This window comes from Molothrus aeneus, chromosome 4, assembly GCF_037042795.1.
Source record: "Molothrus aeneus isolate 106 chromosome 4, BPBGC_Maene_1.0, whole genome shotgun sequence".
Lineage (NCBI taxonomy): Eukaryota > Metazoa > Chordata > Aves > Passeriformes > Icteridae > Molothrus > Molothrus aeneus.
This window is the reverse complement of record NC_089649.1, coordinates 64,333,157-64,353,169: the sequence shown is the minus strand read 5'-3', so window position 1 is coordinate 64,353,169 and position 20,013 is coordinate 64,333,157. Positions and strand designations below refer to the sequence as shown.

The 20,013-nt window shown below is 36.2% G+C and overlaps 1 protein-coding gene across 2 annotated transcripts in view; it reads left to right on the top strand.

The window, feature by feature from the left end:
• GRK4 (G protein-coupled receptor kinase 4) overlaps nucleotides 1-17,806 on the top strand; it is a 38,619-nt gene extending 20,813 nt beyond the window's left edge. Inside the window, exons 9-16 of one of the 2 annotated variants that reach the window (XM_066548689.1) lie at nucleotides 2,029-2,219; nucleotides 4,624-4,661; nucleotides 7,165-7,254; nucleotides 7,803-8,011; nucleotides 8,804-8,941; nucleotides 9,539-9,676; nucleotides 11,843-11,965; nucleotides 13,399-17,806. In XM_066548689.1, the coding sequence (XP_066404786.1) occupies nucleotides 2,029-2,219; nucleotides 4,624-4,661; nucleotides 7,165-7,254; nucleotides 7,803-8,011; nucleotides 8,804-8,941; nucleotides 9,539-9,676; nucleotides 11,843-11,965; nucleotides 13,399-13,452 (981 nt within the window). In that variant the 3' untranslated portion in view covers nucleotides 13,453-17,806. Of the gene's footprint in view, nucleotides 1-2,028; nucleotides 2,220-4,623; nucleotides 4,662-7,164; nucleotides 7,255-7,802; nucleotides 8,012-8,803; nucleotides 8,950-9,538; nucleotides 9,677-11,842; nucleotides 11,966-13,398 lie in introns of those variants that run through there. The other variant, XR_010783532.1, reaches the window with a different exon arrangement.
• Nucleotides 17,807-20,013: the final 2,207 nt, after the last annotated feature.

Below are 20,013 nucleotides of genomic sequence, written 5' to 3'. Positions count from 1 at the left end.
TGAATCTTTGTCCTCTGTTTAATAGTTGAGTTTTTATATCCTGAGGTATTTTCATAGCATTTGTTACTCCGTTGCTGATATATTTTAGGATAAACATGACATTTTAATACTGTATTGATTCAGGTTATATTGCTTTGCTGTGTACCAAGGCTTAAAGCACTATCTTGGATGTGAAACAATTAACTTTTTAATGGAACTTCCATGTAATGGAAATCTTAGTTTTAATACCTAAGCATTTGTAAATTATGTAAATTATGCTCTGTTAGTAGCTCTAATTACTAAGCAGTGAAAGAAGTTAAAATGTTCAAAGATACACCAAGTAAAACTTTCCCCAGGTAATGTTTACTTTTTAATTGAAATGTCATTTAAATGTTAATTTCAAATACACTTTGCTTTGGTTTGAAATCCATTTACTTATAAATTTTGTATTGCTGTTCAGAGGATTTTAAAGTACCTGTTTTAGAGGATAGTGAAAGTTATTTATAAATATATGTGTATAAAATTTGTATGTATGTGTTTTCTGATAAGTTTTATGTATTAAAAAAACCACTGTATAATACTGCCAGCTACAAAAAAAATTAAGAACTTGCTGGCCAGACACATTAATATTTTAAACTATTGTAAATTATGGTTTTGCATAAATATGCTAATGTTATTTTTGCACAAGGCTTCTGGGCTTAAATTGATTGAAACTGAATCCAGAGAGTACCTGAATTTATCCATAAATTATTAAAACAGTGAAACTTCTATTTCTGAGTAACATTTTTTTCAGCATATGTAAACACTGTAAATCAATAATTGATCCAAGTTGAATGTGAAATTGCTTTATAAAATTGAGCATGAGTTGTTTTCTTCTTGCTATCCAATGGTGGTTTTTATGCAACAGAGAAGATCTAGGTCTAGCATTTGTAGTAATACTGGTTTTGAAGTGGGCAGATAACTTGTCATGCCTCTGTCACAAGTACAGTCATAAATAGCTGGACACAGCAGTTAAAACCATCAAATGGGAAGCTATGCCTTGAGTAGCTGATTTCTGTATTTATTTAGTTTTATTACTTAGTATTGTATTTACACTTCTGAAGGGTTTGGATCTATTACTGAGTTAAAACAATTTTTTACTTGCACTGCATTTAAAATAATTTTTTGAGTTAAAAAAAACCCACCCTACTTTTTTTTTTACCTAGCTAGTTTATCTAATGTAAGCTAAGTATGTTTGAATTCCATTGCTCTTAGTACAAGTTAGGTAATTTTGAAGATCCTACCAGATGATCCATCTGCATAGCATAACTTTTTCTATTGAAAATGAATTTGTAACTTAAGCACTTAAATTTTGTGGTATATTACATTGTGTTAAGTGGGGAGGGTTTTTTTAATTCACAAGTCTACTTTAAAACTTAAACACTTAAAAAACTTTTACCTAAAACCTGAAAAAAAAAGTGGTGCTTTGTCCTTGCCTATCAACTCCACATTTCAAGTACAGTGAGAAGAAAGACTGTAAGGAGTTGTACTGAGTCTTTACTGTTGGCAAGTTCTAAATGAGGGAAATGTGCAGTTACTTGGGAGGGAGGCAGGGGTAGGAATGAAAACTATACCTTTGATTTAAAATAATTTGAGTTCTTCTAGGGCACTTTTGAGTCTCGTAGTTCAGGAAGATGGTTTGGCAGTGCATCATTCATGAGATATTAATAAAATAAGGAATGTTCTCATGCTGAGTATGAGAAAGAGGACAAAGAGTAATGCAGGTAACATGCAGCTGAGGGGCATCATCAATAACTTTATTTTCTGGGTATCTAAACAGATCTACCACTAAGCTTTTGTGTTGTGTGTATGCTTTGTGTACACAGGCAAATTAGTCTGAATTCCTTTGTGTCTTCTAGTACTCTGCAAGAGTGATTTTCCACTCGTGTGTTTCGTTCTTTTTGCCTTGAAAAAGGATTCATAAGTTGATTGTATTGGAAAAAAGATCTGTGAATTGTTTTGGGGTTTATGAATGATTAATGGTTGTGTTCTCACCCTGCCCATTTTTAGGTTAGTTTATCCTATACATATGAGACAAAAGATGCCCTGTGTTTAGTGTTAACCATCATGAATGGAGGGGATCTGAAGTTTCACATATATAACATGGGAAATCCTGGCTTTGATGAAGAAAGGGCTATTTTCTATGCTGCAGAGCTCTGCTGTGGTCTGGAGGATTTGCAAAGGGAAAGAATTGTTTACAGGTGAGTTGAGTGTCATCTACACTTACTTGTACTTTTCCATGTCTCTTCAGCATTGAACATATTAATTGTTTCCTACTAAAACAAGTTTGTATTTTAATTTTGTAGGAAAAGAATAAAAAAATATTGTTAAGTTATCCTTTTCATGGCATATCCCTAGGAATATATCTTATGTCCTCTTGCTGTTGATTTAGGTCTTGATGCTTGATATATTTTAAAACAGAATAAAGTTGATTCAAGGTTTGTTTGTAAAATGAAATGAAACTATGATTTACAAAGCAAATTAATTTATAATTTTAATACATAAGTTTAAGGAGTATGGCATTGTATTCCTGCCCACTCTAAAGTAGCTCACAGAGGGGTCTAGAAGTCCCTGGCTGCGTTGCATGTTACACTCACAAGGGTAACAGGGTAGTCATAGTTCATGTGAAAAGCTCCTTCTTCTGTTTTAATTTCAGATTCCTCCAATAAAATTATTATTGCCTTTAAATTAATGAAACTATCAGAAGCTTTATGCATTGAAATTGAGATTGTATTATTTTAATGCTCTGTTTTGTATTTGTACATCCATCATTTAACCCCTGGTATGCATTAATGTTACAGAACAAGCAAAACAAACTTAGTGGTGGACCAAGAATGCTTTTTTTATACTTGTGCTGTGTAACACCAAGTGTCACACACAGACACACAGAGTGGGAAGTGGCAGAGCCAGAGTGAATCAGCCTTCTGCTGGTGGTTGGATGTGGTTCCCTAGAGAATTTGGCCAATCTTGCAATATTACACCCTGTGTTTTGGTATACACATGGGAGGGACGCAGGGGTGAGACATTTCATCAGCTGCAAGTAGGTCATTTTACATTGTTCAAATGAAAACAAAACTGATTGTTTAAAATACAAAATAACAACAAAAAAACCCCAAACAACACAAAAGACCCCAAACCACAGCCCTGTGTTTAGGCCCAGCTTGTTAGCTGTTTGCCTACAAGACAACCTTCAAACTCTTATGTCAAATCCTAGTGTTCTTCAGTTTTTTTACCTCTGATCTCTCCTGGTTTCTCTGCTATTGTAATCTTGTATTTAATGTCCATTTATTAACATTATGGGGATTGTTGAGACTTAAAACCATGAGAAGCAGAGCATCTTTATGACTTTTGTGTACAGTTAATCTCATAAGATAATGAAATTTTACCATGAATACACATATTACAGAACATCAATTAACCAATATTTGGGGGGAAAACCCTACTTAGGTTTCTTGGTGAGCAGTTTTCTCTCTTTTTGAATGTCAACTCTAGAGTCATTCTTCCTAAAATTTTTTCTTTTATGTTATTCAGACTCTTCTTGTCACAACTGTATGTATATATGTATAGATACATATTGTTTTCAAGAATCTATTCCAAGAACTGATTCTTTAGCCAACTACTGTGTTTTATGTGTCTATTTCTGGCTTATATTTGTGGTGGAATAAATCTAAGAGACTGTCTCAGTCCACATGCTTACTGATGCGTACCACAAATACACACATATAAAAAATAACCATAAAAAATTAACAATATATATTATAACAATCTATAGTGCACTATTATAAATAATAATGTACATTATACATTTTATACAAATTTTCATGCCTATAAATATGTGTATATATCCTCAGGAGAATCTGCTAGGGGATAAATCCTAGAACAACTTCTGATTCAGCTTGAGTGACTCCCCAAATTTTCCTTGAGCAGAGAAAAATTCAAACATTCCATACAATATTTTCTTTTGTTCTATAAGTAAAAATGCACAAGGTGCAAAATTGCAATGCTGAATTTATTGCCCTTTTAGTATTTCCTGAGTCTTGCTATCATTTAATAGTTAAAAATGTTGTTTGTGAAACTTTGATGTTTACAGAAAAGTAATAGGAAATTTCTAGAAAGTTATTGCAAAGAATCTTAACTAGGTGAAGTGTCTAGGAAGCTTTAGAAGTTGCATGACCAAGTTAAAGAAATTGAGTGAAATATAGCAAGGGGTCAGCATCAAAGTGCAGCAAACACTTGTATTTTACCACTGGGGAGTTGTAAAGCTGATACTCCTCAGGAGAAATGTTTTTCACTTATGAGCACAAATTTGGTTGTAAATACTGCTTCTTTATATCAGGTTTTCAGTGTTGTGTTGCCTTTGTTAATGTAAATCAAATAGCTATGTTAATGGAAATTAAAGAGGATTAAAGAGTTCAGGGACAGTGGATCTAGTTCTCTGGTTAAACTATTTGTATTATAGGCCATCAACTTCACAGCTTTTGTTTATAGGTGGAACTGGAAAAATTGCTTCAGTCAGATCCAAGAAATCTTCTGTTGAATCTGTTGCTCTTGAGGGCTAATAGTTTTGTCCCTGTTTAATTCACATTTCTGTTTTTGAATTTGTAGAGACTTGAAGCCTGAGAATATACTTCTTGATGACTGTGGTAAGTAAAAATTAAAATTATATTTGAAATCAGGAATTATACCTCTAATACCAAGCCAGAAATGTAAGGAATTTCTTAATGATAAAAGAGACCTAATTGATGAATCTTAATTTAGCAAAGAAAATACTGCCTTGCTTTTTAGAAAGCAGAGGAAAACTTTGGGGGTCCACCATGATTATGTTTGAAGGGTCAATTTTCTACCTTCAAATGGTTACTTTTTCCCTTTTGCTTCTCATTTTCCCTCTCCTCTTGATTTAAGATCACTAAAATTTTTACATGGATTTGTTTTGTTTGTCTGTTCTTCAATTATGGAACATGATTTGTTAGATGGGGGGGGGGGGGCAGAATTTTACTAAGTAAACCAGAATGTTTAGACAGTAAGAAGAAATCTGAACTATTTCTCTGTTAACATTTTGACTAAAAGAGGTCTGATGGTCTCTGATGCAGATGTAGCTGGAAGGAATCAAGGCAGTACAAACAATATGAAGAAATGTTTGTAGTCTTTTGTTTGTCAAAAACCAAATTAATTTTCTTTAATGACTTTGTATGCAAGTCATTACCAGAATCCTTTGAATTGACTGTGGAACATGTGCAGGAATTCTCTTCTAAGCTGTGGATTAATATTACAAGTTTGTTCTTGTAACTGCTGAGCATTTTAGTTGAGGAAAAACTGTTTTTGAAGTCATTAGCACACTATTTTTTTTAAAGTCAGCATGTTCTGACTGATAAATTTCAAAAGAGATGATGCTTGAGAGGAGTCACTTTCCAAGAGCTAAAGCTTTGCTAGACATCAAATGCATTCTTTAATTTTTCTCTCCAGCAATGTCTTAGAAAAGTTGAAGGCTTCTTTGAGGAAAAATGTAGCCTTGCAGGACTGCACTAGAATGCTTCCTCTCTGCCAGGGATATTTTGATCTAGTTCCAGAGAGCACAGGAGACTAATTAGAAAATCGCTTCAGGAGCTCAGATCTTGCACTTAAAAAGGAGTTCATCAGATGTCAGGGAATACAAGAGCATCTGAATTTATTTAAAATAGCATTTGCTGCTCCAGAGCATTACCTTATTTCCAACCAGTATATAGAGTGGTACTTGACTTTCTCCTCTCTCTCTCCCTCTCTCTCTCTCTATCCCCTGATTATCTAACACATGTACATAAGAAATTAATCTGCTGTTAACTAATATTGATGCTGTAGAGCTTTTTGAATGCCACAGCATATGTGCACAAAGGTTAATTGGGCATTGGAAGGGGCTACCCAGAGAGGTGATGCAGCGTCCACTCTTGGAGGCTTGCTAAATAATGTAAATCTCCTTGGGCTGCCTGCTTGCTCAGAAGGTTTTACTGGAGCCCTTCTGAAGTCCCTGCCAGCCTGAATCATTCTGAGTCTGTGATGTTTCTGTAAACAACAGTTTCCCTGTCCTTATAACCAGTATTAGAAATAAGGGTGGGTTTTGCTCTTTTTTTCCTTTTTGCAACAAATCTTTCTACAAAATTGTTTTAGAATTGAATTGAAAATGTAATTGTCCTTTCTTCTGTCTAGACTTTTACATTTTTATTGAGAAAGTACCTTATGTGTTTTTACATTAAAATGTCAATAGAATTCTTGCCTTGAAATGTCTTGAATGTGCTTGGAACAGTTCAGGAGTCTATCCAACAAAGAATGGGAATATCCATGGGAATGTAAGGGAGAGTGGGGTGGATTTACTCCCATTGCCCTGCTTGGACTGTTCCCCACTGAGCAGTGCATGACAAACCAGTCTATTGCCAGGTGATTTCTGTTAGAGGTACAGCTCTAAAGGCCACATGTGATAGCAGAAGGTCAACTTGAGACATTTGGCTGATAAATGCAGTAAAAGCTGTTTTCCACTTAGGAGTGATTCATGAGAAGAGGAAATCCCAGAATTGAACTGACATGTTACCATATAAATAATTCTGAGTGGATTATTGACTGGGCTGCTCTTGGTTTGGGGTGGGAGTGGGGATAGCAACTCCAAGTACTCGTGTTTGGCATTATTGGGGTACTTCATTACAGGAAAACAAGCTCTCTCAGTACAGGCTACAGTTTTCTCACATTTGGAATAAATTAATTTTGAAGTTTTACTAAGGAGTCAGAAAGCTAAGTGCTTGTGGTGGGTATGCAGAATGGAAAACCACAAGTGTCTGATGCATAGATGCAGAATCTGAAATGAGCATTTCTCTTTGTCCAAGAACAGTAGCCTATGCCAAAGCTAGGAATTAGAGTGCTTAAGAGCAAATTATTTTTGTGTGACCTTCAGAATATCAGTTATATCTGTGCCTCTCTTTCTTCACATTTTTAAGGAGGAGCTGAATAAAACACTTTTCAAGTTAAGTTAAATAAACTTAGGGCTATATGAATCTTTTGATACTTTGCAGTGGGGTTTTTATGAGATGTGCAATAGAAATGTTTTGTTTTAAAAGTGATAGTACTTCATTATTTTACTTCATTAATTAGCTGACTATGTATAATTTATTTTAACATAAATAGGACATATCAGGATTTCAGATCTTGGATTAGCTGTGCAGATTCCAGAAGGTGAAACTGTCCGAGGACGTGTTGGGACTGTTGGTTACATGGGTATGTAAAGCATCCTTTGCTAGTTACATTTTACCAGAAAATTTGCTTCTGTGAATATAAGAACTGTATTGGACCTGGATTAGTTACTAGACATGTTATGGGAAGAAGAAAGGTTATAATATGCATTTGTAGATGTTACTTAATTATAAGCCTACTGATAAACTTGAAAACTTAACTGAAAATTCCAGCTTTAGGCAGAACTTTAACAAAGCACCTAATTTTTTCTGAGATTCAAAGAGATTTATGGTCACAGATAAACAGAGAAATTACTGTGACAATACATTTCTTTCCATGCTTTGGAAAACTTCATTATTGTTTTTTTTTTTTTCATTCTCTAAAGAATACTGGTTTTAAGCATTCAAGAAATTAAGTTTTTCTCTTGAATATAAACAGAGTTCTCACTGTAGAAATTTAAGTTTCTTCAAAGTACAGAGGAGCCACACAAACAGGTCTGCACAGAAAGAGAGTACCTGAGAGTTTTTCCAATACACACAATTAGTCAATTTAAAGTGAAATTATGTGGGTGTGTGTTTGTTTTTGTTTTCTAGCTCCAGAAGTGCTCAAAAATGAGAAGTATACATTCAGTCCAGATTGGTGGGGCCTTGGCTGTTTGATTTATGAGATGATTGAAGGACAGTCTCCATTCAGGAAGCATAAGGAAAGAGTTAAACGCGATGAGATTGACCGCAGAGTCAAGGAAGACCAGGAAACATACTCAGACAAGTTTTCAGAGGAGGCAAAATCCATCTGCAGGATGGTGGGTGAAGAGACATAGAGGTTTGAAAATCAAATTTCTAATCCTTTTAAAGAGACCAACTACTTTATTTTAAAATCTTGAAAAATTTTTAGAATGGGATTTCCTAAACCTTTCTTTAGTTCACATGAAAGTTTGTGATTGTTCATGAGTTTGTGATTGTTCAGTTATCAAACTTCAAGAATTCAGAACTTTTCTCAAGATGAAGGAAAGCTGCATAAATTGATTATTCATGACATGAATGAAATGGTCTAGTACTGCTTGGAGCACTTGTTATAGATGTTATAGATGGAGTGCAATAGCAGCTTGGATGCTGCATGGGAACAAGTGGCAGAGTAGTTCACCAGTTTCTTCACCTAAACATTATCTACAAGACAATTTCTTTTTTCCCTCTCTCCTCTTCTTAAATTTATACAGAAAGCTTCACAAGTTTTCTGTACTAGTTAATGCAAGATATGTGCATTACTTAAGCCCATAGGAAAAAAATGTAAGTCTGTATCTCCTGAAAGGAAAGCCTACTGCAAAGTCTTCTCAACATGGCATTAATTAAAATATTTTCATATAACTTTGGGCATAATCTTCAAATCATGTGCTTTCAGGGGTTCTTTTGTCTGTTGGAAATATTTTGTTCCCAGAATGTTGTTGTTTGGGTTTCCAGTTAATTTTGATAGATGATAAATTTAGTTAATAAGAGGCCAAGTAGCAAAAGGAGGGATTGAAGGACATTGTATGTAGGTATTTTTTTTAGTTGTGGGATTGTATCATGCATCTGCTTTTTTTTCCATGTATCTGCAGTTACTTGCTAAAAATCCAGGGGAACGACTGGGCTGCACTGAAGGAGGAGCTGCTGTTGTAAAGCAACATCCTATTTTCAAGAACATCAACTTCAAGAGGCTGGAAGCTAACATGTTAGAACCTCCATTCTTGCCAGATGTAAGTAGGTGAGACAGATTTGATTAGTATCTAAAAAGACAAGAACTGTCATAATTCTGTTAGCAGTCATATGAACTCCAGAGAAACCTTTGAAGTTAGTAACACTGGTAGGAGAATGCCATTGTGGCTATTGATTATAACTAATTGTTTTGTGGTGTTTCATCTGAGATCACAAAACAATTTACAATAGTGGTATTTCCCTAGGGAGCTTTGTAGCCGATTTCTTGCCCCATAAAAGTCCCCTTCCATTGCTCAGATGCAGAAGAAATGAGGAATAGCTTTGAAGAAAATATTCCAGAGTTGAAAGGAATGTGACAGAAGATGAGTGAATTATTATAATCATTGAGATCCAGACAAGCTGTTTCTGGCTTTGATATTTCTTTTCTCTTACTTGCAGGATGGATAGAATTGCTCAGGTTACTTATGAAGAGCATCTTTGTATTTCTGTTCCATAGAATAATGTAATTTGGTGATCAGCAGTGTGAAATGTAAAATTGCAGACATTTTGCTCTCTTTTGCTCATCTAGAGAAAATAAAAGCAAACTAAAAGTCCCCAGATCCAAAACTTTAATGAAGTAATCTTGTCTTGTACTGCAGCCACGTGCCGTTTATTGTAAAGATGTCCTGGACATTGAGCAGTTCTCAACAGTGAAAGGAGTGAACCTGGATACCACAGATGATGACTTCTATTCCAAATTTGTGACGGGTTGTGTCTCAATCCCTTGGCAAAATGAGGTAATGCACATTTCATAAAAGATTATTTTCTTTAGTACAGCAGTACAGAATATTTAATAAAATATATAATTATAATGATTTTCTCTAGGAGATGTAAAGACATTTCTGCTTTAGACTTCTTTGCTGAGAGGCTTAAAAAGTTTTCTTTTCTAAAAACATAAGGAACTTGCTAAAAACTGAGATTTATGGTAAATTTGCATAAACAAAGTCTGGCATCTTGTCATCATAGGCACAGTTTACAGAACAGTATTAGCATCTGTAAGACCACCCTTTCCTTGCTCTTCAGTCCCATGTTACTCAGTATTGTTACTGTGTTGCTGTTCACAGGAGAGGGATGCAATGTTATTCCAAGTGTTCAAAAGCAAATAGGTGCAGTGCAAGCTGTTTGTGTATAGCCTGTGTATCAATAGAGTATCCAAGTGACAGCAATACAGAATTGCAGACTCACCTTTTTCAAGGTTTCCAAACAAACAGTTCAATATCAGTTGAGTCAGACTTTCCCTTAAGAGTGTTTTGTGTGCCTGGTGAATGAATATTCTAGTAGTCTGCATAGAGTACTAGAATTCTGCTGCCTCTGCATGCAATTCAAATCTATTTTACTGTTTCAGCAAGAGTACTCAGTAACAATTACTTAAAATTGTAGTTCTTGTTATGAATGCCTTGTCCCCATTATAATTTATTCTTGACTTTCTGAAATTACTATTGTCTTGAATTCTACTAATGTCATTTCTCTCCCAGTATGATTGCATTTTATTTAAAGCTTGAACACAAAAGATGAGCAATTTCTGAATAACTTGGAGGAAAAAGTACATTCCCCTCTGTTTTCCTTTTGTTTTTTTTTGCCTTACATTAAGGATATTTGAAAAGGTGCCATTTGACATAGAGAGCTTTCACTGAGAAACAGTGAGCCTTGGAGAAAGAAGTATTTCCTATACTATGTTGTAATTCTAAACTTCAGAATATGATCTAGTCATTAAAAAATGCACTGCAGCTTAATAACTAACCCTGCAGAGAGGGTTAAAGTTGGAAGTAGATGTAGAATTCTTGTGATGGCAATTCCTTTTCTTCAAGGGAGAACTGCAGATTTCATTTTACATTTGTGCTTATTTTTTCTTTTAATTCATGTTACTGAGCTTTCCCTCAAATTTTTGCCTCTCAAGACTTTCTCTCACCATTCCATAATTTACCCAATGTCCTGGTTTACAGCAAAAGCAGGCTGCATTTCTTCTTATTCCTCTTTATGCCCTCTCTCCCTCTACAAGGTATATTCACAGTTTTAAGCTGCACCAAGGGAAATATAGGTTGGATAACAGGAAAAAGTTTTTTACAGCAAGAGTGATAAATTACTGGAATGGTGTGCCTGAGGAGGTGGTGGAGTCACCATCCCTAAATGTGCTTAAAAAAAGCCTGGATGTGGCACTTGGTGCCATGGTTTAGTTGAGGTGTTAGGGCTGGGTTGGACTCAATGATCTTGAAGGTCTCTTCCAACCCAGTGATTCTGTGATTCCTTTGGCTGCCAGCTGCTGTGACAGGTGTGTACTGGTGGCACTTACTGGTAAATGCCAGCTGGATTTGGCCATTAGCCACTCCCCCCCTTCTGACCCTGCCTGTTGGTTGTATTTTGGCATTCACTCTTCCTGGTGTCCTTTTTGTACCCAGTAATTGTGGTTTTATTTCTTTTGTTTCTGTGTACACAGACAAAGATTATTTCAAAATCCTTTGCTTCTCTCCAGAGACCCATCTTCATTATATCTTTTTTTTTCCTCCCATGTCATGTTTATTAATTAAGTTCAGTCCAGGGCATAGGGATATTTCATTTTTTTTGGCTGGCCTGCTCTAAAATGAACAGAATACCTGAAAGGAAAATCTGTTTCTGGTTCTAAAAGCTTCTCTTTATTGCATCATGAGCATAAGAAAGGCAAGAATGCAAAAAAGGCAAGGGAGTACCTGACACCTGTGTGAGAGTGCTCTCATTGCTATTCTTTATTGGTTGAGTGCACAAGGAGAGTCAATGTCAGCTTTGTGCTTCCTTTTGGAGACAGTGGTGTAGTTTGGCTGATGAATTTTTAAGTGTTAGGAGTACCCAGCCAGAGTAAATAGGTAATACCTGCAACTTGTTTGAGAGGCTTTTATGGATATTTCATTTATATTTCATATGTTTCAAAGATGATTGAAACGGGATGCTTTGAAGATATCAATGCATATGAAACTGATGGTACTGTGTCACCAGACAGAGAGAAGTCTCCTAAGCCAAAGAGAGGCTTCTTTCACAGACTTTTTAGTGGAGAGGTAAGGGCATTTATTTTCTTTCATTAAATTAATTTCCATTCTTTTGTTATTATTATTAATTTGTGATAGGAAAACCAAGTTGCTCACTGCATAGTGAAACTAATGAAATCGGGTTTGTAATGGCTTTGCCCCTCCACCACGTTTCAGAAATTATGGCAATCCCTAGAACTACAGGAGGCTTTCCTGCCTCAGCATTCTGTCCTCCTCTAGTTACCTGGGTTCTGTTAAAAACTGTTCTCTAGACCTTCCTTTGCTAAAGAGCTTAATTTGAGTCTTGCTTCTTATATATTTTACCATTTTTAAATGAAACCTGTGTACACGTCTTCAGAGATAATTGAGGTCCTGTGTAAAACTAGTAATAAGTAGTAAGTTTATAAGCAAAAATAAGTATCTATCCAATAAATAAGTAAATAAGTAGAAATATCCCCAAAATAAATGAGAAGCACCATGAAACAAATGTTAAAATATCTTAGGCAGTTTAATGCCTTCACCAAAACAATGACATAATAGATCTTTACATAGCTGATAATGCACAGCCTTTTCTTACACACAGACTTCTACTCTTTAGTAGAAGAATTTCCTGTTCAGAGAATTGAGTATTTACCACCTAGAAGACACATCATGTATTGTAATTGTCTAGAGGATATAAGAAATAGACTATTTGTAAAGGTTTGCAGTTGAAAATGTTATATACAATTCTGCTTGCTCAGTGTGCCTGCACTTAGAGAGGAAATATCTTGAGAAGCTTGAGTATATTCCAATAGTGAACACTTGGGTAGAAATTACTTTTGCTTTCAAGCAGAAATGGAATTTTAAAATTGCTAGGTGCATATTGTTAAGTAGCCACAGCAAGGCTGTGTATTAAAATTGCATGAAGAAATTTTTTGTCTTCAGCTGGCAATTCACCTTTCTAAAATGGTACAATGCTAATGGAATGTATAATAGTCCTGTCATTTTTAGTTCATCTTTTCAAATACACTTTCCCCCCACTTTGACTAATGGAATGGAAGGGATGGTTGAGTGTACTGATATTCTCACATAGCTAAAGTTAAAGCTTGTGCCTTACTGTAGTCTTTTCCAACCAAAAATCAGCAGGATTTGTACCTGTCCCAAGATATGGTTCTATGTATTGAGAAGAAGTCCTAAGAAATGAATATGGTTTGACAGTTTCCAGTTGGTTTTGAACTAATAGGATTGCAGTTAATTGTCTTGTGAAGTTAAAAGAAGGAAAGAACTTTAATTAAATTTTAACAATTTGAGATTTGGGCTTGAGATTATGGATTCCTTTGAGTTTTCCAAAGCATTTACTTAGGATGGAGTAAAATGTGCTGGAAAAATACCCACCCCCCCAGCCTTTCTGTGCCCCATAAAACACACAAATGAACAATAGTATCAATTCTGCAGCTGAGTTGTCTGTTTGTCTTCTCTTTCAGGTCTGCTTTAAGTCTGATTGCAGTGATGATGAGCAGGAGTCCTCCAGACTTTAAATCATTTTATGCTCATCAGAAAGGATGAGCAAGCATTAAATGTTTTATATCTCTGTAGCAAATTGTATTATATATATTTTTTATCTGAGTTCAAGGATTTTTGTACATTTGTACTTCATTTGTTTTAAGATGTATATTTTCACTAAAGCTTAATTGTACAAAAAGCAATGAGTGCCATTTGAGTGAGTGTGTTTCTGTATGTATTTGATTTATCTTGATTATTTTTTCCCAGTGGAATGAATCTAGAAATACTAAAAGGATTTTAAAGCACAGAGATAGTATCTATGGCATCACTGTAACTTGACTTTGTATGCTCCTGGTAAAACTCTTCTTGATCATTAGGATCTTTATTAGCAATTTTCTTAACGGTAAAATTGATGTACTGATAAATTTAATAATTCTGGTATTATCCAGCAGCATGGCAGTGCTATTACCTAATGTATCTCTCAAGCAACTGCTAAGAGAAAAAAAGGAATTCCGTGCACTGTGGCCAGCTATTAGGAATTGCTCTTTATTGTCAGGCTCTGTAGAATCTCTTTCTGTATTTCTGTATAAAGAGAACTTTGAGCATTTAGCTTAATCCTCAAACTGAAGTATCCCATTCTTCTCTTTCCTACCCATCTTACACATCCTCTCCACAGAGTTTCTCGGCATGAACCATGCAAGTTGACCTATGCCAAAATTTTATAACTATATTTTCAAAATTTTGTTGTCTTTAATGAAACGATTTCTTTTTACCTGTGGGGACACAGTTTTATTTTCTTTTATTTTCTGTAAATGGAATTGTTTTTAACTCCATGTAGGATGTTATGGTTTTATAATGGGTTAAAAAACAAAGCATGGGTTCTTCTTACTAATGTCCTCTCTGCTTATGTTGTAATATGCAATGTTCTAGGGTTGACAGTGATCACTGCCACTGGGGGAAGGGCAAGGTAGCATTAAGTATTGAATTTAATTATGTAAGTATTTTTTATAGCCTTTTAAAACAAAAACATTAAAATATGGTTTTAATGATTGCTTAATACAGATGTGGAACTGGTATTGAAGTTTGTTATGTTTACCTGATGTCCATTAGTAAAACTGACAAAAGCTGCTTGAAAGCTAGGCAAACTTCCATTCTTCTGGACTCACTGTAGGTCAGACCCTTTATTATGTAAACTTGTAGTAAAACTTCATCTGGGTATGAGAGTCAATTTAAAGAGCACATTTCATTAAGAGCCTCTTCTGTTTTCAAAATTGGATTGGATACTTGAAATATAATGGAGTTGGAGACATGATTTTAGTTTCATATTTTGTTCTGTATTCTCAAGACTTGTCTCAACTGTGCATGTATTCTTTGGGGCACCAACTGGACCACACATGTATTGTACACACAGAGCAACTGAATAGCACCCCCGCCTCAAAAAGGTCCCTCTTGTGATCTGCAAACCCACTGGAAGAAACTTCAGTTGCTTCTGACAAACTCACAAGATATATTTGATATTCAAGCCCATCATCAGGTTTTAATTCACAGTATTTAGTCTCTAAAGACAAAGTTTTAATGGATTAGAATTTGAAAAAATTGGAAAACCAGTGTGTTGCAGAACCCTACTGGGGCTCATCTGGTGTCTCTCTGAAATTGTTCCTCTTGACTACTGTGCCACAGAAATGAGGAATGAGCCTATTTTCCTGTGTTTTCAGTGCATTTTTCCTCCAGTCTAAAACAGCACACAAGACAGCAAAATTACTCTTTTAGAGAGTACAAAGGGAGAAATTGGCAGAGGGAGAGAGAGTTTGAATGAATTACTGGAAGATGGTCTGATGTAATAGTGAAGGGATGGGAGACTTGACAGAAATATCTGAAGTAAGGGTGTTGGCTAGAACCATTATGTGTGAGACAATGAGCTGGCAGTCTGACCTGACCCTCTTTATTTTGTACCACAGCAATAGAAGAACTCTAAAAAGAGGGGAATGGAAAAATGGAGAAGCAACAGAAGGGTTTTATAAATACCTACATGGTTGGAGAAGTCATCGTTTCCCTGATGAAGGGGTTTGAATTTTTAAGATCTTAGGCTTGCTGTTCTGAGGCAAAGGTGACTGTATAAACAGCAGACATGCAGGGTGACAGTCCAGATTTAATGTCTGTGTAGGGTAACTTGAAATTTGGGCAAGAATACTATGGACACAAGCTGAATAATTTTTATGAAGAAAAATTTTTGTGAAGAAAATTGGTTTTAACAGATTAAAAAAAAATCTCAAAGTCTATTTATCATGTATTTCAAGTTTTCTTTCTGTATGGGATGGAGAAAAATCTTAAAAAAAATAAAAATCACTTCTCTATTTTAGAGTGTTGGGGGTTAACATATATTTTCCAGGAAACTGTGAAGAAAGAGGGCTAAATGAAAAGGGAAATTGTTCCTAAGAAGTGGTTATTTACATGTCTGCTTCTTTGGAAAAAGGAACTCCTTGTAAAAAAATGAGAATTTGTTTGTTTTTATGATGTTTTTCTTAGTTTAATTTCATAAATTTTTTCTTAAGTTCAGAATACTACTATTGAATTGTTTTGAGTGAGTACATGTTGGCAGGATTATGACCTAATTCCATTGGGTTTGGGGTTTTTTTTGGTTAGTTGATTGGTTCTTCCCCAATAGGCTCAAGATGGCATTATTGTCCTATAAATTTATCCTTTTTGGCTAGAAATACAAGCATGTAATAATGACTGCATCTTGTCTGATGTGAATCCCCTGGAAAATTAGAAAAAACAAGGAAGTGGAAGGCTCAGCAATCAGCATAAGTCTCCTTACACAGCACATGGAGGGGAAGATGTTATGCTGTTTAATCTAAGGTGACTACGTTGGTTAAAGGCCTTCTCTGGAGTATAAGGAGCTTGGAGGTGCATCTTGAAAGCAGGGAAAGGCTAAGGAGAGGGGAGAACACCTGAAAGCAAAATATCACAGTGTGAGAAATTGAATATGAACTCAGCTCTTGATTTTTTTTAGGACAAAACTGGGACAACGAAGGGGCAAAATACCAAGTTGTGTTGACAGATTATGTAGCCTTTTACTACATGAAACTGTTGGGATGGGATGGGGGAAGCCAACATAACTTCTTGTAATTCAGCATTCTCTAGACCCATGTGTTAGAAGGCTCTAACAACCCAATGTTCTGCTGCTGCAAGATTTGGAAAGACCTATGGAATTCCATGGAGTTATTTGCATGAGATCAACCCTCCTTTCCTGTGGTGTGTGTTTCCAAGCATTTGTGTATGTAAATCTTCATGTTTGCTTGTGAGTACCTCAAACCTCTCTATTTAGCTCAAAATTCAGAAACTGTGAAACAATGTACCAGTGTCTTATTGGTTTACTTAATGCTTTTCAATGTTGCGACCAGAAGAATAGAATCTTCGTGCCTCAGGGTTGTTTTTTCTAGTAAGAAAGCTGTCAGCTTTTCCCTGCCCCCTGAGGAATGTTCAAAATATAGAGATGGCGTTGTTTCGTATTATAAAAACAACAGGACTGTCTCAGCTGAAAAAAGGAGCACTTAAAACTAATAGTAAATAGGAAAAAAAACCCTGTGGTATGTCTGTAACAAGAGTGTTACTGACAAACCTAAGCCTTTAATATCTCTTGTGTCTCTTTTTTTTTTTTTCCCCAAATCATTCTTAAAGCAATAGTCCTGACTCGTTTTGAGTATGAAAGAGAATTATCTCCAAATCAGAATAAAATCATCTGGTTTATAAATCAAATATATAAGCAAATATAAATGCAATTAAAACCAACTAACAACCCATTCTTAGAATACACTTCAATTATTTTTCAGACTACACTGATGTGAGAATTTCCTCATTGCCATTTGTATGAATGGAGAATACTTGTTTACAAGTTACTAAAATATGACAATAAAAGTAATATTTTTCTATGGTTTACACTTTACATTATATGACTTTAACATTGGAATTATCATCTTCATTTTAGTATAGGTTTTCATAAAACACTTCTCTTTAGGAAGTTAAATTTGAATTATTGGAAAGCATCTTTAAGCTGAAGTCATATTTACTTTGATTTTAATTACTCACTTGGCTTATTTGGTGATGATGATGTATTTTCTGTTGAATGAAACATTCTTTTTTATTTCATAATTGTTCTTGTGGTGTAACTTAAATTTTGCACATGAGATGTAGGTAACTTTTCCATGATTCAGACATGTCCAAACCACCAGAATTCTTTCCAGGCATAGGAAGCTGACTGTTAAATGTGATGTGTTACTTCCAGCATCTCCAAACCACTGACTGTTCTTGTGTGAGCTGTTTTCCTGGACGTTCAAGCATTGTAATTCCTGAAATAAAAGCAAAACACTGCCACATATCTCAACCACATGTATTACTGTCTAATGTGATTTATTTACCATGCCTATTGTGGTAGCTGGGATAGAAAAAGGAAAAAAAAAGAAAATTGTAATTAAATTTCCAATTTATTGAAGCAGAAAATGTCTCCTTTACCAATGTAAGATAGTCGAATCCAGGAAAAAATGCCCTAGTTCTGCTGCACTGGCTCATTTGATACCTTATCTCATGGTCTGGATCTTCTGCATAAATTTCCATGTGAAAAGACGGAATTATCAGCATGGGCTATTTTTCATTTGCACATTTATTGCAATTTTATAACATGAGTTGAAGGACAAAGCCCCCAAATGCTCTCCAAAAGGGCTTCAAATTAAATGACCTTAAAAAGACACAGCCAGGCTGTGACATATTGCAGATTGTCCGTGCATATGCCAAACCAGTGGGCCACTGAGACTGCTCCTGAAGTCTCGTGGAGTAGGACCAAGTACCTGCTGAATTGTCCATGGAAATGCAGAAATGCTGGCCAAAGTGAGACTTCAGGATAAGGTGAAAAATACTCTTGACATGCTCATCTTAAAAACATTAAATCAGGAGGTAACTTAAGAGACAAGTTAAGAGCATGTTTCTTTTTCTCCTGGAGGCTGAGATTAATTAGTTGTCATACCCTAAATTTCAGATTATAATCTTTTAGGTATGCACTGTTAATTGGAACTTCATTTTTCTTTGTGGCAACACCTACTTTACAAAAATGCTTGTTCTCTAATCCTGCCTTGGGTTTTCTTGCCCCTTGCCTGGTTTACATGGCTTTATTTTTGCCAGTGCAAGTGTTGTGGGGCAGATCAGTGACATGATCCACGCAAAACCACGGATCAGTTTGGGCCAGGAGAACCTACTGATAAGGTATTGACCAAAGAAAAATCTGATACCCTGAGTTACCTCCCAGTTAGCTCTCAGCTAACGAGCCTCTGGGCCGATGGAGCTCAGGCAGGGAGAACAAAGAGCAGCGAGCTTGTGGGCAGGCACTGCCTCGGTGAGTCAGCAGCCCACGGGGACCGGCACACTCTGATCCAAAGCTTCACAACAGCCTTGCAAGGCCTGGCTTGCTTGATGGCTCGTTTAATCTTTGATAAGAGTTGATGCTCTTTTTGCTGTGCTTAAATTTATTTCAAAGTGTGGAGTGCCACATGCACAGAGTGTGCAGCGTTCCAACTCTGCTGTCATCTTTTATCATGTCTCATTTGCTAAATAAAAAATTCATGATTATCCACATGTTCCAGAGAAACGTTTCTGCAAGCTTTATGATAAAATAATCGGGAGAAATACTGGTCTTACCTTAAGAGCTCACATTTTGTAGCATTTCTATAGTGAAATAATGTTTTGCTTTAAGTTGAACTGCTTTCAGGACTAAGGATAGGTTTCCTTTCAGAGGACTGTTTCAAATGGTTTGTCTTTTATTAACATGCTAATAAAGTTAACTGGCAGAGAGAGCACTGTTCTAGTGAATATTTGGCAAGAATGTTAGCTATGACTTCTGTCAGCCTGAATATTCAGGGACATAAGCTTTGCTTCATTCCTTCATGTTAATTCAACCAAGTTGAATTACTGGAAATTTCTTAGAATTTCTAAGAGCTGTTCTCCATTTTTATTGCTGGAACCAGTTTCATGTGTGTGAGATAAGTTGAATTGCCAGTTCTTATCAGCTGTCATTTAATGTCTGTGTCAACAAGTAGATATATTAAAATCAGTGGTCGCAATTGGAAACTTCATCGTACTGTGGATTTTTTCTAAGTGTTTAGTAATGGAATCAACGATTTAAATATTCTATACTGTCTCTCTTGTATCCTGTATGTTTAATATGTGTGCGCAAGAAGTATCCTCTGATGTAGCAGGTCCCCACTCAGGAGAGGAGGGCTGAAAGGGCAGCACTTACGCTGCCAAGTTTTAAGTGTCCTGTTCCTGCAAGAGTCTCCGCAGCCTAAAATAAAACCGCAGCGCCTTTGGCCGCTGCTTGTGCTGCGGGGGCTGGCGCGTTACCCGCTGTGCCCCGTGACGTGCGGCCACAGAGCGGCTGCTCCCGCCTTGCTGGGGCGATCCGTGCGGTGCCGCTGAGAACGCGGCTCCCCGCGGGGCAGTGCCAGGGGCTCCCAGGGCCGGCTCCCCGCCCACGGCGCCCCCGGCACTGCCCGGCCCGGTCCTGCCCGGAGCTGAGCGCGACCGCCCGGGCGCCACAGCCGCTGCCG